Source organism: Bombyx mori, chromosome 3 (genome assembly GCF_030269925.1).
Source record: "Bombyx mori chromosome 3, ASM3026992v2".
Classification (NCBI taxonomy): Eukaryota; Metazoa; Arthropoda; class Insecta; order Lepidoptera; family Bombycidae; genus Bombyx; species Bombyx mori.
The window spans coordinates 3,261,086-3,286,949 of NC_085109.1; the positions used below are offsets into that span (position 1 = coordinate 3,261,086).

Sequence of the window (25,864 nt, forward strand, 5' to 3'; positions counted from 1 at the left end):
GTGAAAATTTAAACCGCTGGAACCATTATAATCTCAATTTTATTGGAATTACCCTAAGAAAAGCCGCTGAATTTTTTTGTTGAAATTGGAATATGCACTTAAACTTAAAAAAATAAAAAGACTTCAAGTCACATGATTTATTAAAATATCATTTCGAATAAGTACAGACGTATCCATAGATAATAAACACACTGTTAAGCGCATAGCGTTTGATACAAACTCATAAATATGATGTGTTTATTCATAGATTTTAATTATAAAAAGCTTAACATTAAAAATGCCGATAAACAATTTAAAATCTTACGAAACTAAATCTACTTAATATTCTTAAAGAAGATTTAAATAGAGTCCCTATTCAATTTTAAGTAGAGACACGAACGAATATTCACAGAATACTGTTCAGTTTCTTTTGGAATATTCTAACTAACACTACCATCTTTATACCTAAAATAGTAATTCGATTATAATCAGATTGTAATTATTGTTTAAAAATAAAATAATAACAATTCTTTCAGTCAGTTATATTTTTATTTTAATAACTAACTAAGTACGGTCACCGTTAGCTGTGATAAATAAAAATATAAAAAAAAAAGATTTCTTTATTTAAATCAGATTTAGCTCTTTTTTTCTATAATAAATCTAACCTAAATTACTCCTTATAACATCTGTCAATAGTAGCTATCTGTCAATTGAGGCTCCGTCAAAATCGGTCCAGCCGAATTAAGGCAGATCAAACAAACACGCAGACAGAAAAAAGAAAGAAAAGTGCCGCATATAAAACTTCAACTAAGCGTTTAGTAAGCTTAGCTTTTATTTTGGCGTTACAAATAAACACTTTATTTATTATTTATTAAATATATTGAAATGTACAGTTAATTAGATAATTATGTACTTCAGATGTACTGTAATTACTAAATAATCGAGATAATATTTGGTAGACAACTGAGTGCCAGGTTCATAAATGCAATTTTTAGCTTAGTATATATATATATATATATATATATAAATGAAATGTTGTTCGTTAGTCTCGCTAAAACTCGAGAACGGCTAGACCGATTTGGCTAATTTTGGGCTTGAATTATTTGTGGAAGTCCAGAGAAGGTTTAAAAGGTAGATAAATATAAAAATGATCGGAATTAAATAAAAATAACAATTTTGTTTTTCCTTTGATGTGTCTGTCCCCCGTCGGACGGATTCCTTTTGTTTGTTTTAAGTTTATTTTATACAAAAGTTTAGGTGTTTTATTTATCGATTGAGGCACTACGAAGTCTGCCGGGTCAGCTAGTATTATTTATTTTTGTGTGTTTTTTTCTGTACTGTAAAATATTCGTAACATCGGAAATAATATAATGACAATAAAAAACGTGAGATAAATCGTAGTAGTAGTTTAAATTTGTATTTTTATTTTTGTTTAATATAACGCTATAACGTTATATAAAATGACAAATATAAAAACTACATTAAAATTGTTATTTTGTTAAATTTAATCCGAAATATAAATCAATAAAACTAAATACATATTATAGTGATAAAATGCATCAAAGGTAGTGTCAATTTATTTTATTTTTAAAAGCGTTTTAACAGTTGATCAAATAAATAAATATTAGGGTACTTACGTACTAACGCCACCTCGGCAAAAATTCTATTATAGTAAAATTGCTCGTGTTTTGGTAATAAAATTGCATAAATATTCGAAAAATATGGAAAAGCGAATCAGAGCACCCCACTTTCCACCTGGTCTTGTCTGCCCTACCCCTAGAGTGTATATAAAAACCAGAGGCGCGGAGGGAGGAGCAGTCCTCGCCCGCTGTGACGGAGCACGGAAACAGTGCGAGACGGAGCGGCTGAGGCTGGACCAGCAATCCGAAGCTACGAAGCGGAGCACGAATGACCGTGCTTCGGCACGCAAGGGCGGAAGGGCTGCTCTTCCCGCAGCGCCGGAGATAAGGCGGATTCAAACTTAACCTCAAAAATCAGCTAAAAATTAGGAAACAATAAGAAAACCAAAAGATAGCTTCGTGCGCAAATAAATAACAAGTTGCTGCGTACAAACAATAAGGCTACTATATAAAAACTTAAAGATTGCTTTTATCGGCTTTTAATAGAATTTTTGCCGCGGTGGCGTTAATACGTAAGTACCAATATTAGTATTTTACTTTTAAATTTTGCGTTAATTAATGTTCATTTTACTATTTCCAATTGCGAGTACAATTTCGTGGTCACAGACGATTAAAGTGTTGTGCGTCGACATTTGATTTAACTACCGTCAATCTTAGTCATAACATATTACATAATTTATTAGTTGGAAATAATCAAATGAAAATATTTGTATAAACTCTACGATATAAAAATCACTTTTTCCTCCAATAAGTACATTTTTAAACATAATATTATGTAATATGCATGTATCAGTCTCTGTTTCCCATAGTACAGGGAATACTAGTTCAGGGTCAGATGACCGTGTGTAATTTGTCCACAGTCTTTTATTTATTCTTTATCATTTAAACTTTCTTAGATAGGTACCGAGAGACACGTGGACTCCAACGCGATCATTAAGTAACCATAAAGTGATTTAAGTATCGAAACAATCTAATGATCACAGATAATCATTTAGACGTGCGTCTTTTCGTTCTTGAGAGGCTTCACCTCAAAGTCCTCTTTATTTTCTGTCACTTTGTTCCAAGACTGCTCTTCCCCAGAACCGAATAAAGTGTACGCTATAATTTCAATAATGTAGAGTCCAATTGTCACGAAGAATATGACACGCCAAGCCGAAATAGTTTGCTAAAAGAAAATGATTCGTCAGCTTTCACACTTGTCAAGTTATTAAATGGGATAGTCTGTGGAATTCTTTGAAATCACCCCGGACAGGTAGGTGAGCTCACGGGCTCGACCTCAAAGAGTTGGCTAACGTTGCTAAGTTTGCCCTAGCGAGAGCAGCGTCTCGCAAAATCTACCACAGGATCGGGATCACGACCCACTGAGAAGATCCGCTGAGAAAATCAGTAGGCTGTTTATTGGTTGGTTCGGTCATCGACTCCTCGAAAAGTTCGAGGAGGACGGTCACAGGTGCTTTTGGATCTACGAGCACTAAAAGTGGATCGGGGGGGATCCGAGAAGACATGCTTCAGGCGACGGCGGTTTTGCGTTGCCGTTATACCGGAGTGGGGCTGATCCATTTTGCTTTGAACTGCTGTAGTTACCGGTAACACAATGGATCATTATTTTGCCGCACCATCTGGCACTATAACGAAACCCTTCCACATTTAATGAGCGCTATGACATGTTATTTTTTAGACAATGATTGCGTCAGTGCCGTGCTCCGGGTTGTCGTCACTGGGCAGCCACTTGCTCACCAAATGCTCACAAGTGGCCTGTAAGCTCGCCAAAAAAAATTTAGAAACAACGTTGTTTGCCACAATAATTAAACTTCTTAAAGATTATTCGATAATAAAATAAATCATTCACTCGTCAAATTAAATCGCGGTGGGCCCTAAGCTGCACAACCTGTAAAGTAAATTCAATATTGAATATCCTGAGTTCACTTACATTCCCGTGGGTCAGGATTCCAACAAAAATGGGGACCACAATTCCCGGGATGGTAGCCACCGTGTTTGTCATCGCCATCAGGGTGCCTGCAACGAATGTTTTCAACTGCAAGTGAATTACTGAACTACTATTGAAAAACAAAAATTAGCTTAACGAATACTGTATAATATAGTTTTTTTTTTAATAAATCGGAAGCGCTTACAGTATTTGTGGTCACGATTCTAGTATATCATAGGAAAATGAAACAAAAAGCTTAAATAAAAAATATATTTTTTTCCATTTGCAATACCACATTTTTTGGCGGGATCGCGACTTCGACGAGCGAAATTGTGTGTATTGTTTTATTTTATTAATATTGTATTTTTCCAGGTTAAAGATTTATAAAAGTGGTTTATTATTCGTTGAACGTTTTTGTGAAAGGGTAAGATTTTGGGAAAATGAAACAAGGTCCTTCCAAAAAGTCTCAAGCAATAAGAACCATTTTATTGAGCCTTTGTTTCATCTCATCTCATTTCGCGCCAAATATTTTTTCATATAACCAATTATGTATGTATTTAACAATTGAAGATTTTTATAAAATCGACACTGTCAACCATAGATCTTACTGTCAACGATGGCATCGCATATAGCTAACTGTCATATTTAAAAAAAGAAGAAAAATACATTTTAGTAGTTACGGACAATGCGACACTACTTGTCCAATGTATTCAAGAAGGGTCGTCTTCCTGGATAGAAGCTGCTGAAGAAGCTCACCGGCAAAGTTAGGAGCAATGTCGATGTGATTAGAAAGGAATCCGCAGAACATTCCGCCGATGCTGGTGATGCCCACGGCCATCAGCACCACGGCGCCAGCGCGGTTACACCCGATGTAGCATAGCCCCAGTAGACAGGCTGCCGGTACCAGTGAAGCTGGACAATAAACGTACAAACATCACACACAGAATACATATAACCAATTTACATATTGATCAAGCCCTATAAATTAGTCCGCAATGTATTAACAAAGCCGTGAAGTCGTCGTGGCCTAAAGGATAAGACGTCCGGTGCATACGTGCTGAGCGATGCACCGGTGTTCGAATCTCAAGCGGGTACCAATTTTTCTAATGAAATACGTACTCAACGAATGTTCACGATTGACGTCCACGGTGAAGGAATAACATCGTGTAATAAAGTCCAATCCGCAAAATTATAATTTGCGTAATTACTGGTGGTAGGACTCTTGTGAGACCGCGCGGGAAGGTACCACCGCCCTGCCTATTTCTGCCGTGAAGCAGTAATGCGTTTCGGTTTGAAGGGTGGGGCAGCCGTTGTAAAACTATACTTGAGACCTTAGAACTTATATCTCAAAGTGGGTCGCGCATTTACGTTGTAGATGTCTATGGTTTCCAGTAACCACTTAACACCAGGGGCCTGTGACCTCGTCCACCCATCTAAGCAATAAAAAAATAAAAAAAGCCGTATCCAGTGACGCGACCGATAGCAGTGTCAGCAAATATCCTCCACCTCCAGTCGTGCTCATCACGTCCGAAGATCGTGACCACTTTCATTCTCCTCGTCCTCACGATGATACGCCTTCTAAGCTTGCGTAAGCTAATCGGAGAGTATCCTGAACGGTAGAATCATGTATTGTGCGGATTTGGTCAGACCAATTGGTGATAGTAAAAATCACAAAATGTTTTTAGTTGTCGTTCTAACGCTACTTGCTCATTCAAAAAATCACATTAACATTAAAAAAACCCCGACTATAGTTAAGTATAAATTTCTTATAATAACGATATAATCAAACAATGTTTTCCTTGTAACAATATTCCTACTAATACTATGATATACATATTATATGTATGCTTATAAATACATCACTCACCGAACAGAGTGCCAATCTTTCTAGCTGTAGTAGTTGTGATAATGTTCTTAGAACGAAGCCAATCTAAGGTTCTGCTCAGAGCAATACTGAAAATCCACAGGGAAAGGAACGGGAGAGCAGTTATGACCGCATTCTGAAATAAACGATGCCAGACTGATACCCAACTTTGTTGCAACAGACAGAAGTACTATTTTACTGGTGATAGGACCTCTTGAGAGTCCGCGCGGGTAGGTACCACCACCCTGCTTATTTCTGCCGTGAAGCAGTAATGCGTTTCGGTTTGAAGAGTGGGGCAGCCGTTGTAACTATTCCTGAGACCTTAGAACTTATATCTCAAGGTGGGTGGCGCATTTACGTTGTATATGTCTATGGGCTCCAGTAACCACTTAATACCAGGTGGGCTGTGAGCTCGTCCACCCATCTAAGCAATAAAAAAATAAAAACTTGCCTTATTTCAATGTCTTTAAATCATTGTGATTTTGCTAATGGGTGAAGTTTACCACAATCATGTGTATAGGTGGCGGGGAGCAGTCATGCGTTTCGGTTTGATAGGTAGAGCACATACGTAAATAGTATAGTATTATTTTGACCTCGTCTTGAGGTTGGAGTGAGACGTTCTATCTAACATCTATTCAATTAATGGAAGACGATGAGCTCAACACCATAAAATTACATACACCATAAAGTTGTATTGCAATAATAACTTTAATAAACAGTGAGAAAAAAAAAGTCAACACCCGTAATGAATTCTTCCTCATGTTCTTCAAGTTGTTTCTTGGGCACTACGACATGTGCTTCAAGTGAGATCTGCAGAGTCCTTGGCGGTATGTAACGGCAGGGTGCTTTGCCATATGACGATAATCACTTACCACACGGCTGGCTGGCCATCTGGTATATGCTACCGGTGCCTACTGGTGGTAGGACCACTTGTGAATCCGCGCGGGTAGGTACCACCGCCCTGCCTATTTCTTCCGTGAAGCAGTAATGCGTTTCGGTTTGAAGGTTGGGGCAGCCGTTGTAACTATACTGAGACTTTAGAACTTATATCTCAAGGTGGGTGGCGCATTTACGTTGTAGATGTCTATGGGCTCCAGTAACCACTTAACACCATGTGGGCTGTGAGTTCGTCCACCCATCTAAGCAATAAAAAATGAAATGTTATCGAGTTCCACTCACCTCGGTCATGTCGAACTTGAGTACTTGGTCCATATAGAAAGGTGTCTCGATAAGTAACATGTACCAGCCCCAGTTGGAGCACGCGTGCGACACTAAGATCGCCAGGAACGGGGGTGACTTGAGCACCTTACTCCAAGGTACAGGTAATTTCTGTACAAATTTCAAACTTGATTAGAACTCCCGAAATGAGTAAGTTGACAAACGACTTTCGCGACATAACAATAACATTGAGATAACCCATAAATATATGTTGTGTTAGGGCACGCTGTAAGTTTGTTGTTGTTGTTGTCTATTGTTGTAAGTCCGTTCATCGTCCTCGTCGAACCCGTCGCTTGCGATGAAGGGCTCGACGAGCGAATTAACCTTCAGACACATCCCAATGAGTTTCTCGCCGGATCTTCTTAGTGGGTCGCGTTTCCGATCCGGTGGTAGATTCTGCGAAGCTCGGCTCTTGCTAGGGTTCGTGTTAGCAACGTCATCAGGTTTGAGCCCCGTGAGCTCACCTACTAGTTAAGGCGACGCTGATATAGCCTCTCAAGGCTAACAGCTTAGGTAGGAAAAAAAAGGTGTCTATTGTTGTAAGTCTACAAGAGCAGGTAGTATTACCAATAATTACACGGTTTGAAGGGTGGGAGAATCTTAACACACTAGCGACTTGTCTCGTGAACCTTGGATTATGCATGATCTCGGCTTAGGTAACCAAACACCCAATAGGCCGTAAACTTTTCTGGTCATCTAGACCAATCAGCTATTCTAGTATTTTCATCGGTTTGCAGTTATCGTAGACAAAATTAAACCTACTTTCACGGATTAACCTATTTTTCTTTTTTAACGTTACAGTAGTCACGGAAGACAGTAAAACTGTAAAGCATTCAAGCCACGGAAATAAAAGGAATAATAAACAGGAGATTAAAGATATATTATCGACGATTTTTTTCATCTAAGAACGTCTGCTCGGAAATTTCATCCTAAAAATTACCTTATGGGATTTGTCATTAGTTTTTCCGCCCAGCGAGCTCACGATCATGCTTCTCTCTTCCGCGCTGATAAGTGGCTGTTGCTGGGGTGAGTCCTGGACTAAGATCACCCAAAGCACACACCAGACGCACGACAGACCACCCATCACGTAGAAAACACTCTCCCAACCTTAATATAACGGAAATAATGAAATAAAATATTCAACTGCACAGCTTAAAACAAAAAAAACATGTGCAGTACTTGTGTGCATTATTCATGTTACCCGCATCGTCTATAACAAATTACAGAATAATTTAAATTTGGAACGTACTTATAGAACCACAACGAAAAGATCAATTTTCGAAAAATAAGACAAGTAATACAGGACAAAGCAACACCAGAAAACGGCAACAGAAAAATGTACAAATTACAAACAATTTGTCGATTTGATTCTTTTAATTTTATATTATAAGTAAAAGTAAATAACCCTTACCAACATTAGCAGTAAGAACGCCAGCCATCAACATAGAAATGACAGTACCAAGAGAAGTTCCCGCGTAAACCAACGCCGCCATGACACTTCGTTCAGCTGGAGGCGCCCATTTTGATAACAAGACATGCATCGCTGGAAATGTTACTCCCTAAAAAATAACTACTATTTTAACTTTCAATAATACGGCTTAGCACGCGTTCTTGATTTAGCTGTGCTAGGTATGAGCTTAAACAGTTTTAGACTTTAAGGTCGTCGTGGCCTAAAGGATAAGACGTCCGGTGCATTCGTATCTAGCGATGCAACGATGTTCGAATCCCGCAGGCGGGTACTAATGAAATACGTACTTAACAAACGTTCACGATTGACTTCCAAGGAATAAATAACATCGTGTAAAAATTAATAATCAAACCCGCAAAAGTATCATTTGTTTTAACTTGATATAAGTTTTACCTACATACGAGAAAGTCATGATGATCGATGGCCTTTAAAAAATTTTATATTTTCGTAAGATATATAATTCTTTAATGTCCTTGAAATGGCCCTATTTAAATAATCGAAATCTCCAATACGATTTAAAATACAACCGTACTGTCAAGCACACAGTTTCAAATTATTAAAACAATACTAATAAATTCCTTATGTTAGCTGACGAGGCCACATCACGAATGATTCTGTAAATAAACTGCGATATGTGGAACACTCGGTGCAAGGCGATGTTAAAAAACAATAAATTTTGCGAATCAGGTCACGCCTTCATATATAGCAATAACAGAGGTCACTTTCATATCAAAACAGGCTAACGGGAAAAATATGTGATCGTATTGTAGTATATGTGGTCAGTAAAATATTTGCGAATGTTATACATAGCTCAACGATGTATTCAATTCAGAATGAGCCTATATACAACAGATAACTAAATTTACCGAGATACTAGTTACAAAAATAGAGGTAAAAATGTAAGCAAAAATGTATTATATAAGCGATATTATAAAATTAACGAGTATCTAACAGATCCGATGAAGGAAAATTGCTCCTGATAATTTCATTTCTGAACGTAAAATTATTGATGAACTTTTAGTTTTAATGTTTTTCTGAACAATATTTCTAAACGATTGACATTGATACCTAATAATCCATATATCATAGCTTAAAACAAAAAACTTGATAATATTGAAGTGTAAAAACCCAGAGAGAGAGAGAGAGCGAGAGAGATATAAATACAACTTTTGCTTTTGTCAAATGAATGTGAAGACAAAACAACATTAATTAATATGCTTTGCACGTATTCGCGAGCACTGTAGCTAGGTGAATGCAATTTTTGTTTACGAATAAGTGACGCTTGACGCTTCGAACAAAGCTTAACAAAAAAATTGAACAAGTGTGGCAAAAAAATTAAACTACCTAACGTCCAAGCTATGGCAGCGACAGCCATTTATAGGTACGTACTTATCGTTTTCAAAATCAAAATCTCACCATCAAACAACTTACCCCACCTATGCCTTCTCCGACTCGCATGATTACAACGGCAATATAATGTGCCTCTGCCATCACCGGGGTGAGCAATGTGCAAACCACGTTGATGGCTACACTGAAGAACATCACCCATTTCGCCGAGAAAAGTTCTGCTACTCTAGCCCCTGAAAAAAAACAAAACGGTGATCAATAAAAATAATTTCAGTGCAATGCTTACGTTCGACAAACCACAAAAATCTATCATATATAAAACAAATAAAAAATAACACCGCATAAAGTTCTTGTTATTTTAGGAATCCAAATACCTTACGAATAGTATCTATCAATAATTACAAAATACATTTATTTCATAAAATCAGTGTGTATTATTAGAACATGCATCTATTTATAATTATTTCATAAAATTGTCAATAAACCTTTCCTTCCGGGATTGGTTTGATCATCTGTCATTGCTGGCAATTAAAAAACGATTAGGTAATATTGATGGGATTAGATATTACGCCCGGATCTCTCGAATATTTTCATGACACACATTCGGTTCAATGTATTTATTGGAAGTTTCTCGAACACTCACTGTTACATCAACGAAGAGTACAGTCACGCGCGATGCGGGACCTGTTCCAATCGATAATCTTTTAAATAGACGCCACTTTGATCCATCATCTAGACGATTTTTTTTATGGCTTAGATGGGTGGACGAGCTCACAGCCCACCTGGCGTTAAGTGATTACTGGAGCCCATAGACATCTACTACGTAAATGCGCCATTCATCTTGAGATATAAGTTCTAAGGTCTCAGTATAGTTACAACGGCTGCCCAACCCTTTAAACCGAAACGCATTACTGCTTCATGGCAGAAAAAGGCGAGGTAGTGGTACCTACCCGTGCGGACTCACAAGAGGTCCTACCACCAGTAGATTTGGTAAAGATATGTATTCACTTACCAGGTATTTGGGAGACGAAATAACCCCAGAAGTAGCAACTCAAAACGATTCCCTGCACTTCGGATGACCAAACGAACGGTCCCACCAATTCCTAAAAAAAATATCTATTTTATAATTACTATTTCGTTAGTGACTCGGTCGGGATTCTCTGTATCGCTAAATTTATTTGATCGGAGAAAAATGCTGGATTGAAGCACAGTAATCGCATGAAATTTTAATTATTTATATATACTTCTAAATCTTCGTTAATTACATTAATATAAAAGGCCTGTTCTTATACATGGCAGCTTTCCTTGTCCAGTTTTCGAGCGACACCGCGACGGTAGAAGTCATTTTATCTCAGAATGTTTGCGCGTGCGCAAAATATAATATACTGTCTTTGTAATAAAAAAAATTGTAACCCTGAAAAATTCGCTCAGTTGGAACGATTCCAACGAAAACTCATCAAATATTAACCTCATCAAATTATAACCTATTTCAAGGCTATTTATTTTTATTGAAATATTTCCTGTAGGTAGCGGCGTCCCTCCGGTGAAGGTCAAGGGGCGACCTGAGGGGGTAGAGGCCGCGCGGCGCGCTAACAGCACTCTAGCGCGCTGCCGAGGAGTATATAGGTATAGAGAGACCGGTTGGCGGTGTATCGCGTCCCGACCCGGCAGGCTGGTTCTGGTCCAGCGGGGTATTCCGGGACATCAGCGGCACCGTCTGGGCGGCCCGACGGGTTGCCGTACCGAGACGGCCGACGTTTCAGAGCCTTCGATTCGCCTCGAAGGCTTCGTCGGTTGGGCGTCCTTGGGGTGAGCCGCGCCGTCTGGTTGTAGTGTTGACCACGGTAACCCTACCTCATCCGGGTTCTGACCTCGGAGGGGATCGGATGTCGGGTGTAAGAGTGCAGGGGAGTCGTTTAGTGGGTGGGCCTTAAAATTATTGGGCCCGCGGTCTGCTCACAACACCATGCAGATCGTAGAGTCTCACATACCCCGCGCGCCCCTTTTGCGCGGGGACCTCGTAGGAGGTTCGGCCCACTACCCGAAAAAAATGTACACCTAAAATTTTCATGATTTCATTAAAAAGTTACGATTAGTAAATTTAGTTTTTGAAGATTCTTCGGCACTTTTTAATTAAGAAAAAAAACTTTTTTACAAAAATATTCCATAACGGTTGTAATAAGAGTTTCTTAACAAGAGGTTGTAATACGGTTGTTATTTATATGGAATTTTTGCCTATGTTTGACGCTAGGGGCGCTATTTCAACTGCATACTTGCGTTATCTTTTACGCTATCGAGAACATTAAAAAGCTCGCACTGAGCACACTGCTCCGCGGGCGGACATATTAAGTGTACGATGCGATGGTAAAAACGAGATGATGCAATCGTCTTAAACCATTCATCGAAGCATTTTTTTAATATATTTTATAGCAAAATTTGTTTTAGTTAATACACACTTTTATGCTGCTAGTAGCAATTTCAGTGTTCTCAAGAATGCTGGGTGCTCATTGAAATCAAGTTGTTTGCAATTTAGTATTTGAATTGTTAACGCTATGTCCGATAATTGTGGCCAACGTCAGCTATCAAAGAGATGAAAAATTCCATAGAATTCCATTAAATAGTTAATCCTTATTAGTTGATAACTAAATCTCACCGTAGCGTTTCTATTAGATCCACCAGTTGGCTGGCATTCCTCATCGTCGGGTATCACTGACAGGTTCTTAAATAAAGTTTCGTCATGACTCTTATTGCCCAGAGCTATTTTGATCGCTGTTTTGTTCAGCATCCCCACTAGCGCCACCGACAGATTGACCTTCAACCCGTAGACTATGGCCATGCCAATGGAGCCAAGGACGGCGAGGACATAGCGTGCTGGGACGACACCTAGAAGAAAATTGACATCAAAAATTAATTTTACTCATTAAAGTTCTTTGCGTTCGAAGTTTGGAATACTTTATAATTTTCTCAGTAACGGAGGATTTAGAGGATTTTAATCATGTTTACACTCGAGAAAACCGAAGATAATAATAGTTAATAATTGAGAACGAAAAATAATAGTAACGTTTGATTAATAAGTCCGATAATTCAGGTTTATACCCTCCGCGCCACTGAGGATAGGCAGGGCTGGCGCAGGATAATCCAGTTATTAAAGATTATTAAAGTTATTTAATTTAGCCACAATCGTCAGCATTGAGGATTATCGACGCAAGGAAGAGGAATTAATTTTTATTTTATTTAATGGGTGCCTTAACATCCTGCACATCATCTCATCTGCTTATAGTCCACGCAACTGATTTCATGATAAGGAAACCGTTAAGATAAGTTACCATTTTGTTTAAAAAAATAATTACATGTACACTGTTGCTTGATGTTTACATCTATCAATGTACATAGGGACAGGATGGAATGGAACGCGATGGAATGGAAGAGTTCGACGTGCAAACTAGCTCATAGACACAGCTCACTGAGTCTCTCGCCGGATCTTCTCAGTGGGTCGTGGTTCTGATCGTGTGGTAACTAGATTCTGCGAAACACTGCTCTTATCATGACCAGGGTTAGTATATTATCCCAGGTTGAGTCCAGCCAGCTCACCTATCAGTCACAGCATACCCAGAACAGTCCCTTATGCTACCAGGGTATAGGTGGGAAAGAAAAAAACAAGTATCATCTTTAACCTAAGGGCGGCAGATGATTATTACATGTAATCAAACCCCCAAAGATTTAAAGTAAATACAGTTCAACAACTGGTATTGTAGTATGCATTGTAATCTAAGTACGGAATCTCTAAAGCGTTATATTTTAAATAGATAACTTTATCGTGTTCCTGTTTAAGACACGCACAATATAAATTTGATATTTGGGTTGTTGTTGCAAGGGCTATTATTACAAATAATAAACAGCAGAGAAGAGCAAGCAAGTTCTTTTTTTTTAAATCCTAAGTACTGTTACTTCTCTAGCATCAGTGAATTCAGTTTGAAATTGGACTTCTTGTAAAATTACCATAATTACCATGCAACACCTTTGCATTGTGTTTCTAAATATATGTGTAAAAAAAACCCTTATCATTTATAACCTTTAAAACTCATTAGTTTTAAAAAAATATTTTTCTTAGACTGAATCCTTGAATTATATATCTATTAGGAATCAGAAGAAAAACCATTTAAAAAAAATAACAATTAGCACACGTTTACAGAGACTTAAAACAATGACTCACGCACACCACGTCCACGACTACCTTCTCTCACGAACGCCGCCGATCGAATGAATGTTTCGAGCAAAGGCGTTGCTATTTATAGGCACTGTACTCTCAACATTATTATAAAATTCGTGTTTCCTAAATTAACACTTAAAGTCTTTGAACGATGTTCTCTCGACGAATGTCAACCGACAAATGCGCCGGTGACGGAGCTGCGCGCCGGTTTTATACCCTTTTTGTAGGGTATTCCTTACACGGCCTCTCCTGACTGTGGTTCGTCCTCGACCACATAGTTGGGGTCCACTCGTAACGATGATGCGGAAGCGTGCGAAAGATCTTGTTAGGTCCGCGCCTCCCGAAAGTTCAGCAGGGCAGCCGTCTGCAGTCTGAGCTCCACGATGTGAGTCTGCACCACGTGTGGCGGGCGTCCCGCTCGACCATCCTGATAGATAATCCTGAAAATGCAGGCGGAGCGCATAAGTAGCTCAGCAGGACTGCAAACGAACTACTCACCAAAGGCATCATAGTTCCCAACGAGTGAAGCAGCAGGCCGCAGATCGAGCGACATCGCCCTCTGCGTCACTGCCAGTCTTATGGCCCGTGAAGTCGGCGGTTCGCGAGCATCACGTGCAGTGTGCACATAAGCAGCACGTGCGGTATGCACGTCTGAAGCAGGCGAGCGCGCGCAGGTAGCGGCACGCGAGCAGTACGCGCAGTATGCACGCCAGAAGTAGATGAGCACGCGCAGCCAGCGGCACGCGAGCAGTACGTGCAGTATGCACGCCAGAAACAGGCGAGCTCGCGCAGCCAGCGGCAGGCAAGCAGTACGCGCAGTATGCACGTCTGAAGCAGGCGAGTGCGCGCAGGTAGCGGCACGCGAGCAGTACGCGCGGTATGCACGTCTGAAGCAGGCGAGTGCGCGCAGTTACGGCACGCGAGCAGTACGCGCGGTATGCACGTCTGAAGCAGGCGAGCGCGCGCAGGTAGCGGCACGCGAGCAGTACGCGCAGTATGCACGCCAGAAGTAGATGAGCACGCAGAGGCAGCAGCACGGGAGCAGTGCGCGCAGTAGCACAATCATTCTTAATGCGCATATTCCTGTTATTATCCAAGGCCAGTGTGCGTCGCCCTTCGTTAAGTGTCTTCTGCATTTGGTTACCAGTGATCCCTGTAAAATGGTCCCAGACCCACTCGTACGAAGATCGTATTAAAAACGTACGAGTGCATTCCACACGCAGAGCGTATTCAAACGTGTGAAGCTTCCCGGCACGCCGACCATACTCAAACGTGCCGAGGCTTCTCAATACGCAAGCCTTGGCAGATTGTATTGAGGCATCTCACCGTGTAGAATTAATCATACGAGTGAGGGATACGTAAAATGGTCCCAGACCCACTCGTACGAAGATCGTATTAAAAACGTACGAGTGCATTCCACACGCAGAGTTTATTCAAACGTGTGAAGCTTCCCGGCACGCTGACAGTACTCAAACGTGCCGAGGCTTCTCAATACTTGAGGCATCTCACCGTGTAGAATTAATCACACGAGTGAGGGATACGTAAAATGGTCCCAGACCCACTCGTACGAAGATCGTATTAAAAACGTACGAGTGCATTCCACACGCTGAGTGTATTCAAACGTGTGAAGCTTCCCGACACGCCGACCATACTCAAACGTGCCGAGGCTTCTCAATACGCCAGCCTAGGCCGATTGTATTGAGGCATCTCACCGTGTAGAATTAATCACGAGTGAGGGATACGTAAAATGGTCCCAGACCCACTCGTACGAAGATCGTATTAAAAACGTACGAGTGCATTCCACACGCAGAGTTTATTCAAACGTGTGAAGCTTCCCGGCACGCTGACAGTACTCAAACGTGCCGAGGCTTCTCAATACGCCAGCCTAGACCAATCGTATTGAGGCATCTCACCGTGACTCCGAGTGAGGGATACGTAACTAGAGAGCAATCATCTATAGCTCACCCTTCAGGTTCACCATAGGAATACGTATATTTGTGAAAAATGATCATTATTAACTTTACTGACTCTCAAAGAAGGCAGCACATGTCTCAGGGGTCCACTCGCCCCGCCACGACATCATATATTGTGCAGCTGCTTGCGTAGCTTTGCCATAACTGCCGCTGAGCAGCCGTAGGGTATAGCGTCCACTGGGTAGAATTTCGACAACCTTATACGGGCCACGCATGCCGGAATCAAGTTTACCTGCCGACCGATATTATGCAGCTACCGGCACGTCGCTTGCGTGTTACTGCCGCATGAACCATCGAGGGGTTCGAGCTAACCGCAATGCCCGTGAGGCATCATCCTCACCATTCGGTAAGGTCCAAGGATTGCCGGATCTAGATTTCCTGTAGACTGAGTTATTACCAAAACAAGATTATCGACTTTAAAAACGGCTGCTGCTCGTCGGTGCCCATCCACGCGAGCATCATATCGCTTTTCACTTCGTGGTACCAATTGATGAGCTCTACCTCGACCTAGTTCTCGACGAACTCACCTCGAACGATACACCTCAGTCGTGACATCAGTAATTAGAGTCCTCACCACAGGTGTGGTGGCGTCTTTTCTACCAGAAGCTGCAGGGCGGATGTCTGTTGCCTTGCATTTTGTGATGTTCAGAATGAGCCGTAATCTCAAAAGTTGAGTTGACCATTGCCATTGCCAACATAGTCCCGTCTACTTGTTTGATATTACGCGTCACTGGTGACAACTAATGCCTGAAACCTACAAGGACTCGGCCTAGCCTGAGAGCTCCACCAAAAATGAAATCAAATCGTGAGTAGATTAGCGTTCGCGGTTCTAATCTGAGGGCCCATTATGCCCCGTATCACTATTAAAGTTTTATCAAAGCACTGGCGAGGGTAGACGCCTCAGAACCAGGGATACTAGATTCTACATGGCCTTGTTGCGAACCGACGATATTCGACATGGGAGTCGTAACTGTCCGTAGAATATCGGTGGTCTGTTCAGCGTGCGCCTTATCATTAGAACATGTCGCGACAGGTTCTATCGTGCGCGAGCGCATCGTTCGCATCGCGATTCTGTCTATCATCTCTGTGATCGCGAAAGCATAATATCGTTTTCGATTACGAGAATCATCTCGAGACGGTCGCCTCCGTGTACTAGGAGTTTCAGTATGTCTCATTATCACAGTTAAAATTTGCAATCACACAAGAAAAATAACAAATAAAGTATGAAAGCATCAAAGTAAGCAGTCTTTGTAAAACAAAACAAAGTTCAGAGTTCAGAGTTTTACGCTACTGTGGGCTATTTGAGTCCTTTATCCCACTTCTGATATTAGGAATCAGAAGAAAAACCATTTAAAAAAAATAACAATTAGCACACGTTTACAGAGACTTAAAACAATGACTCACGCACACCACGTCCACGACTACCTTCTCTCACGAACGCCGCCGATCGAATGAATGTTTCGAGCAAAGGCGTTGCTATTTATAGGCACTGTACTCCCAACATTATTATAAAATTCGTGTTTCCTAAATTAACACTTAAAGTCTTTGAACGATGTTCTCTCGACGAATGTCAACCGACAAATGCGCCGGTGACGGAGCTGCGCGCCGGTTTTATACCCTTTTTGTAGGGTATTCCTTACATATCTATATATTAATACGTGAAGCAAAAACTTTGTATCCCTTTTTACGAAAATTGCGCGGACGGCGGAGTATGAAATTTTCCACACTTATAGAGAATATAGAGAAGAAGTGCACAATGCTAATATTTTTTTTAAATAATGCATAAAAGATACATTAAATCAATAAAGAAAACATTACACACACGCATACATACTATTTATTGTCAAGCTTTTGCTCTTGACAATAGTCAAACTGAGAAATACTGAGAATAGATTAAATATTGTTTGTGTTTGTTAATATTTTTATAGTGTAGTCTTGGCGAAATTTGTGATTATAGAAGTATAAAATACAATCATAATAGTGTACAAACTTACAATATTTTTATTTTATTTTTTATAACAACTAAGAGGCAAACGAGCAAGACGGGTCACCTGATGGTAAGTGATTTACCGCCGCCCACGGTCACCAGCGTTTACGCCAGTGCGTTGCCTACCCTTCAGGTAAGAATATGCTCTTTTCTTGAATAACCCAATGTCGCAGTTGTTGGAAGACCGCTGATGGCAACGAATTCCAGAGATTTACTGTGCGAGGCAGAAAACTGTTTTTAAAACGCATTGTAGTGGAACGCCAACCATCCAGATGGTGCGGATGATAGTTCCGGCGAGAATTATTTATAGTCGAATTTCGACTACTGCGGAACCTCTAGTAGGTATAATCAAAGACGGAATCACTCACCTATCTGTTGTTCAGTGAAGAGAATAGTTCAGTTTTGCACAGTATAATAATAATGTTTAAATTATTAATTTAAATAGAGATTAAGGACTTTAAATGTTGTTTTCTTATTAAATTACAGAAAACGCAATTAAGTCTTTTATTGATAATTCATTTGGGATTATTCTATATCATCTATACATATAAATAAAATTGTAGTGTCTGTTTCTAATATTGAAATAACCGCTTTTTACTACATACATGTGAATAACGGTATACATATACACCAAAATAACATTTATTTTTATTTTTGTCTTTCTGTCTATCTGTTTGCTCCGGCTAACCTCTGGAGCGGCTGGACCGATTTTGACGGAACTTTCACTGATAGGTAGCTGATGACATAAGGAGTAACTTAGGTAAATTTTTTTTAGACCAGCTTCGCCTCGCGGCCTCACCCGCGATACGACAATAACAGCGAGTAACATCGCGGGACTCAGCTAGGTATACATATATATGGTAGGCAAGGCGCCTTACCAAAATTCAAATTAACGTATAATGGTAAATAATTAAAAAAAGGAATAGACTGATGGCCAGTTTCAAAACACTCAACCAATGCTTCAGGTTGTTTTATTCCGCTGATTGTAAGCTATACTACTGTACGCACGGATAATCTACAAATACATAATCGATTTGTTATCTATTGAACGTCACAAGATTATATATATAATTTCTTGGGTTGTCAGAATCTGATTTTTGGAAAAAAGAAATGAAGATAATGCAAAATTTAACAAAAAATAAAAGCGTCAAAATGAAATTAAATGAAGAATATCATCAATGTAGCCGAATTAAATAATGCATTATTAAAGGGACCTTAAAAAACGTATGATCATATCTTCATCAAATTGGAGGACACGTGAAACACCAGCTTTCAAATAAAAAATAACAAAAATAAAATTATAATAAATATAAAAATACAGCCGAATTGAAGACCTCTTTTTTTTGAAGTGGGTTAAAAACAAACTTTTGGCTTTGGCCATACCCATACCAAACAATGTTTATCTACCGCGTCCGGATTACGATGTGAACATGAAAAAATGCCAGATCTCTTAAGACGCCTTACACGTGGAGAGTGCAACGAATTCATAGAAAATAAACGCTAAGCCACGTCATTTTTGGGTTCAACATCCGACGGATAACATACGGTACGTGACCACAAACACGCTACGCTTTATTGATTAACTCAGTAAAACATTCTTCAAATAAAATAAATATTGGTTGTTATTAGTCCTATCGCTGTAGTCTCAAATCAATTGACGTACATGTAAGTATGACGCGCAGTCGGAAGCTGTCTGTGATTCACATTTAAAAGTAAAAACGGTTTGTGTTTGATCTATATGAATGTATTGAAATATGTACGTGCCGCTGCCGCCGTCAAATCACTTGCGTTTTTTTTTATTGCTTAGATGGGTGGACGAGCACACAGCCCACCTGGTGTTAAGTGGTTACTGGAGCCCGTAGACATCTACAACGTAAATGCCGTCACCCACCTTAAGATATGGGTTCTAAAGTCTCAGTATAGTTACAACGGCTGCCCCACAGTTCAAACCGAAACCCATTACTGCTTCACGGCAGAAATAGGCGGGGTGGTGGTACCTACCTGTGTGGACTCACAAGAGGTCCTACCACCAGTAATTACGCAAATTATAATTTTGCGGGTTTGATTTTTATTACACGATGTTATTCCTTCACCGTGGAAGTCAATCATGAACATTTGTTAAGTACGTATTTCATTAGAAAAATTGGTACCCGCCTGCGGGATTCGAACACCGTTGCATCGCTAGATACGAATGCACCGGACGTCTTATCCTTTAGGCCACGGCGACTTTTTTGTTTAAGTTTGTTTTTATGGTGTTATTAGTTTGCTAAGTATTAGTACGTAACGTAATCTTTGAGAGTAATTTTCACCAAATTCAAGATTTGAAATGAATTGAAGGATTGATCATAATAATTTTATAACTTCACTCTAACTAATATCCTGATCAACAGGATAAAAAAGGCTGAAAATAATTATTAGTACGATACAGTTCGCTGTTTAAGCGTGTTTTTTATTGTTTTTTTTCTCTTTATATACCTACATATTATTAAACGAAGTTTTTAATCAAATCATATTATAGGCGATTTTCAATGCAAAAGAAACTTGTGCCAGCGTAGATAAGAACAAAGAGTGCTGTACCCTATTATAAGTCTATCGCATAATTATTTCTTTGACACCATTTAAATAATAACTTATCGTTTGTGGTTGAACATTGTTCGAACCGGCGCCGCGGCGCGACATAAATATATTATTTACACAAACATATCGATGGCCGTGATCCAGTCACTCTTGATTGATTGTCCTATTTGTTACACCTTCTAAAATACAAACAGATTATTACAGCGGATGTGAACTGTCAATAATTACGAACGTTAATGGAACATCTCTATTGAACCACCGATCATTTTCGACTGCTACTTCGGAATTAGACACGTTATACGACCACCTAATTAGAAGAAAAGCTGCGACAAGAAACCGGCTAACTATATCATTCATTGTACTCTCCAAACTATCATCATCATCATCATCATCAACAGTCCACAGTCGTCCACTGCTGGATATAGGTCGCTCCCAATCCACACCACTGAGCCCGGTCTGCCGTTCTCCTCATCCACTTCTTGCCGGCCACCTTGCGGAGGTCATCGCACCATCTAATTAACATCCAAACTATAATCTAATTGATTTCCACTTTTCACCGAGTCAGACCACTTTTTTGTTTAAATACGATAAATAAATCTAATATACCAACAGTTAAAATAATTATTATAATACCTACACGAAACATGAAAAGATTACAATAAAATTTGTATTTACTTCATGGAATTAGTTGAAGCAGAAATATTTTATAATGAAACAATTAACAACTGATACCAAAAAATACGAATCGAAATCCGCGACGAAAAGCGACAGAAATTTAAATAATAATACAACAATTGCTTGCAGAAACGTATTTAGGACGTGTACACATGTAAAAGTATAAAATTGCCGCAAAATTAATAACACTTGTGTAATTACTCGTGGATGCTATTCTATTTCTCTTGTGAAGCACTTATGAAAATTTGAACGGTGGGATATCTATTATACTATATAATTGAGACTCAGACTCATTTCACAAGGCGGATGGCGGCATTCACGTTGTGATGTCCATGGGCTGTATTCACAACTCATGCTCGTTCACTCGGCGGTCATCATCGTGTGTGCTTAGTGTGAGTTTTTTAACGTCCTCGATAGCGTAAAAGCTATAGGCAAAATTAGGCAAACAATCCAACTCCATAATAATTTGCGTTAACTTTTACGCTATAGAGAACCTTAAAAAACTCGCAATAAGTACACTGGTCGAACGTATCGATTGCGACGAAGAGTTCGATGAGCAAACTAACCCATAGACACAGCCCATTGAGTTTCTCGCTGGATCTTCTCAGTGGGTCGCGATGCCGATCCGGTGGTAGATTTTGCGAAGCACTGCTCTTGCTAGGGCTAGTGTTATCAAATTCTGTCAGGTCGAGCCCGTGAACTCACCTACCTGTCCGGGCGTAGCTGAAATAGCCCTTAGGCTACCGGCTACCGGCGATATAGTAGGGAAAAAAATCGTCCACTGCCCGTCCATTCTCATTCAGCAAAAAAACAGAATATTTGTTTGGGTCAAATCATTCATCTGTTCACTGAGACATACAAAGAACCATAAAGCATTGTGTCCCTTTTTTTCTTGTCTCGGATAGTGGACAATAAAGCTCAAAGCTCAATGCTTCGAATGAGCAGGTACATATGTTTTTTTTACGTTTCGCATGTGAGATGCATTTGATCGTGACCACTAAACCCATTTTATTTTTTGCACCAAACTATTTAGCGATGGGTTCGGAAGCAAATATTTGTTTTAAAATATCTGCATAGATAAAATTAAAAAATCAGCAGTAATAGATAAATAATCATGCCGCTCATGTACCTAATGAAAATAATGTTATTACTAGCGGACCTGACAGACGTCCTGTCCTAAATCCGAAAATTACTAACTTTTTCACAAAAAGTAATAAAATAAAAAAAAATTTTTTAGTGAACTGAATTGTGAGTCTAATTCCCTTCACCAAATTGACTGGAACACACACACACACATACGCGCGCACGCACATGCACGCGCGCACGCACATGCACGCGCGCACGCACGCGCACACGCACGCGCACACGCACACGCACACGCACACGCACACGCACGCGCACACGCACACGCACACGCACACACACACGCACACACCCACCCACAAGCACACACACACACACACACACACACACACATCAAAATCGATCCAGCCGTTTAGGAGCTTACTAAAATACCTACACACGGATAGAAGAATTATATATATTCGATAGCCGTGATGAATGAGATAAAATAACGGACTTCTTAATATTATTCAAATAGTGATTTTACTGTTTTATCTTTAGTGCTATATTGGAACGGTAGAAAGAGTATCCACCACTCAAAAATAACTTCCTAATTTTTAATCGACCTCAAAAAAGGAGGGATTTCTCATTTCGATTATTTTCTGGGAAACCGAACGAAGTTGATGTTTTTTTTTTAAAGTCGGTGCGTTGGTTTTTTCGGGAGGGGAAGTAAGGATTAGTGGCTTGACAAAAAAAGATTCTTGTTAAGTCTTAACTTATATATAATATTCGTGGTCGAATCATTGCACGCATTGTACCATATGAAAATACAAACATACGCACATATCAGCTAACGAAATATGAATAATTTTTGTGTATGTAAGTATTATATTCACACGTAATAATATTCAACGACTGAATCAATAAGGATATTGGATTTTGCATAAATATTTTTCAAATGTGACTATGAATTTTTATTAATCACATATTTGCGAGACCCATTCACAGTTTAACGAATGAAGTTGATTTAATCTATAATGTATTTTCTATTTATGAGTAGCTTTACCTAAATAATTATTATTATTATTCATTTATTAGTTTATTTGTATATACATTATTAATTCAAATAAATTTTCTCAATTTGCAAATGAATAAAAAAAAAAAAATCCTAACAGAAACATCATTTAATGAAACACAAGACATGTTGGATTTTTGTTAAAAATAAAAAAAAATATATTAGCTCGCTTTATTTATTTATTTATGGTCGTTTGTATATAATAGAATCTTTTTCGTTATTTTCACCGACTTCAAGACGACGGATTAACTTTAAAATTAGTAGGTACACGCATCAAGGACATACAAGGATGACAATACAATAATTTTATAATTTCGCTCTAATATCCCGATCGATATCGACAGGATAAAAAAATATATTATGAAATTAATTGTTAGCTCGGATTGTTCGATTTAAACGTGTTTTATTTAGTTGATAAGCTGCTTATATTATTTGAATATTTTAATTATTCGCCCTTATCATAATCCATGCAATTTACTACTTTTTTACACTTTTATTAGCTTCAGACTGTATGTATGTTTGTAACGTAATCTTTGAACATGATTTTGACCCCCTTAAAAACGTCGGAATAATTCGAAATTTGGTATACCTACTTATTAAGGACCGATGACAACTCAATATTTAAAAAAAAAAGATTGATGATGAAAATTTTTTAATTCAACTAAAAAATTAAAAATAAATAATAGTTTAAAAAAACTAACAAAATACGATTTTATAGAAAATCCATTATAAAAAATTGAAAATAAATTTTAAAATTTTAATAAATTAGAATAAAAAATAGTGTAAGAAAAAATGATTTTATTGTAAAAAAGCGGGGGGTGCTTTTCAGGATATTATCAAAATAACCCTTCTACTAATATCTGTTCATAAAATAGTTATAACTTTTCTTTATTCAATATTTCAAATTTATTAATATTTATTTTCAATTTTTTAGTTGGATTTTCTATAAAAACGTATTTTGTTAGTTTTTTTTAAATATTATTTATTTAGGTTGACTGACTCGGTTGCGCGATCCTTACCATTCCCGACTGTTGGGCCGAGGATCGCGGGTTTGGTCCTCTGACGAACAAGTTTGCTTGCTCATTGTTTGGGTGTTCAATATCTATTGCATCGACACTATATTTTTATCGCTTGATTCTTGTTTTGAAATTTAGCGAGTCCACAAATCAGCAGTAAATTTATTATTATCGCGAGCAGTAGACATAATTAAAATAGTCCCTAAATAAGAAAACCGTAAAAATAATTTTAATTTAAAAATAAGTAAATTAATAGCAAAAAACGATTGCAGAGTTAGGCTGTAAATCGAAACACACGATCTTTTAAAATTTGAGAGTAAAAGAAGTAAAAGAAGAGTAAGAAAATTTAAAAAGTCTGCGCTGTGACTTCAATCTTGTCCTTCAAACAATAAGCCAAGGACGAAAGCTACTGAACGAGCTTAGACTTCAGACGTTTCAAAAGTGACCTTAATTTTATTTTTGTATTGTTTTTTTTTTAAATACATTGTTACCATTCAATTACAGTTGGAATCATTAAAAAACAATAACAATTATATTTGATTTACAAAAAAAAACATTTCACAAAACAAAATTTAAGAAAATAGAGCTAAAAAAATCATTTTTTTTTGTTTTATTATTCAAAAATAGATTTGGTTTTTTTTTACGTACGTCCCAGAACATTTCCCTTTGCCGGCACGTCCATGTCACGTAAATTTCATTTAACTTTTTCGAAAACAATGAAAACGAAAGGCAAATAAACGAATGCCGACGACCGACGCTCCCGAATGCTATAACGCAACTGTCAGTGACTGTCACACGCACAACCACGCTGAGACGCTGAACTTATAATGTATTCAATTGTATTCGTGTGATTGAACTACGGTATTTATTTTCATTTAAAAATTATTTCTCGGGTGCAACGTGTGTGGTGCCATGTAGTGTCGTAATTACGAAACGTCCGCGCGTCCTCCGGTTGGTAAGTATTCGAGCTTTCGCGCTTTTCCAAGGTGACCTTCAATAATCCAGATCGATAGAACGAGAACGAATAAAGTTTTCCGTGATGTCGCAACAGGTGCAAGATAATTTTGAAATTTTGGAACTTTGTATTTCTTTTTTTTTTTAATTCCGTGAATATAGCTTGTAGGTTTCACAATGCATGGATGGATTGCACATTTCGCATTAAAAGTGTACAATTTCCAAAAGTATTCGAAATTTTGTTAATATGCGAAATCATTTGGTATCACCAGTATTTTTCTAATAAATATTGTCAAAAGAGCGTAGTTTAGTTTCAATTTTTTTTTTAATTTACCTATGTTTTGACTACTATTAACAAAATTAATACATAATTTTACCTTACTTTAAAAGACAGTTAATGTACCTGGTAAAAAAAAAAAAACGTTGCAAAGATGATTACTAGTAAAAATATCACATTTTGAACCTTTAAAACACCTGTAAAATTATTATAGTAAGTTTTGAGATTATACAGTTTTAATGCGAGAAGACGATATATTGCAAAGATCACTTCGCTAGTTATGTTGTTTATAAACTTGATTATAGTACTCCAGAGTTCGAGTTTGATTCCCTTCGAATGTCTGTTATCTATCTGGTCTTCGGATCTACGTGAATTTTTCTTATAAAATAATCCTATATTGTTGTCGTGAGCTGTAAAACGTTGGTTTAGAAAAGTTTTATTACTTACAAAGATATACTCTTTACTAAGTACAATAATGTACACCGGGGGCTCCCAAACTTACTTTGTTTACAGCTCACTTGGAGAATAAATTATTTTTGGCGCCCCTAGTTTTCTCACCTATTGAAAAACCACTATAGCGAGAGCTTTTTTTTTAGATGAAATTACAAATCGCCT

The 25,864-nt window shown here is 38.4% G+C and overlaps 2 protein-coding genes across 6 annotated transcripts in view; one reads left to right on the forward strand and one right to left on the reverse strand.

The window, feature by feature from the left end:
* Positions 1–122: 122 nt before the first annotated feature.
* LOC101737684 (sialin) lies at positions 123–24,985 on the reverse strand. 4 transcript variants are annotated; one of them, XM_004926240.5, is made up of 11 exons: positions 24,667–24,985; positions 12,097–12,326; positions 10,456–10,546; positions 9,528–9,676; positions 8,040–8,187; positions 7,569–7,735; positions 6,590–6,739; positions 5,414–5,546; positions 4,303–4,458; positions 3,550–3,635; positions 123–2,784 (listed from the first exon to the last, which is right to left on the reverse strand). In XM_004926240.5, exons 1-11 carry the CDS (start codon positions 24,698–24,700, stop codon positions 2,611–2,613), a joined length of 1,518 nt encoding a protein of 505 aa, XP_004926297.1. In that variant the 5' UTR covers positions 24,701–24,985; the 3' UTR covers positions 123–2,610. The 4 variants fall into 4 exon arrangements, with proteins under 4 accessions (XP_004926297.1, XP_012545934.2, XP_062530040.1 ...); XM_012690480.4 differs by lacking the exon at positions 24,667–24,985 and adding an exon at positions 14,152–14,561; XM_062674056.1 differs by lacking the exon at positions 24,667–24,985 and adding an exon at positions 13,657–13,798.
* LOC101741572 (solute carrier family 25 member 16) overlaps positions 9,271–25,864 on the forward strand; it is a 33,742-nt gene continuing 17,148 nt past the window's right edge. Inside the window, exon 1 of one of the 2 annotated variants that reach the window (XM_062675251.1) lies at positions 9,271–9,477. The gene's annotated coding sequence lies outside the window, so the exon portion shown is untranslated. Of the gene's footprint in view, positions 9,478–24,834; positions 24,974–25,864 lie in introns of those variants that run through there. The other variant, XM_062675252.1, reaches the window with a different exon arrangement.

Bases quoted from the DNA above. Each gene is read 5' to 3' on its own strand.
- LOC101737684 (XM_012690480.4), bottom strand. From the start codon at position 14,206: ATGTCGCTCGATCTGCGGCCTGCTGCTTCACTCGTTGGGAACTATGAT. The intron at 10,547-12,096 runs GTGAGATTTAGT...TATTTTTTTTAG, and splicing joins GATCTAATAGAAACGCTACG to GAATTGGTGGGACCGTTCGT. The intron at 4,459-5,413 runs GTGAGTGATGTA...TTTATTGTCCAG, and splicing joins AAAGATTGGCACTCTGTTCG to CTTCACTGGTACCGGCAGCC.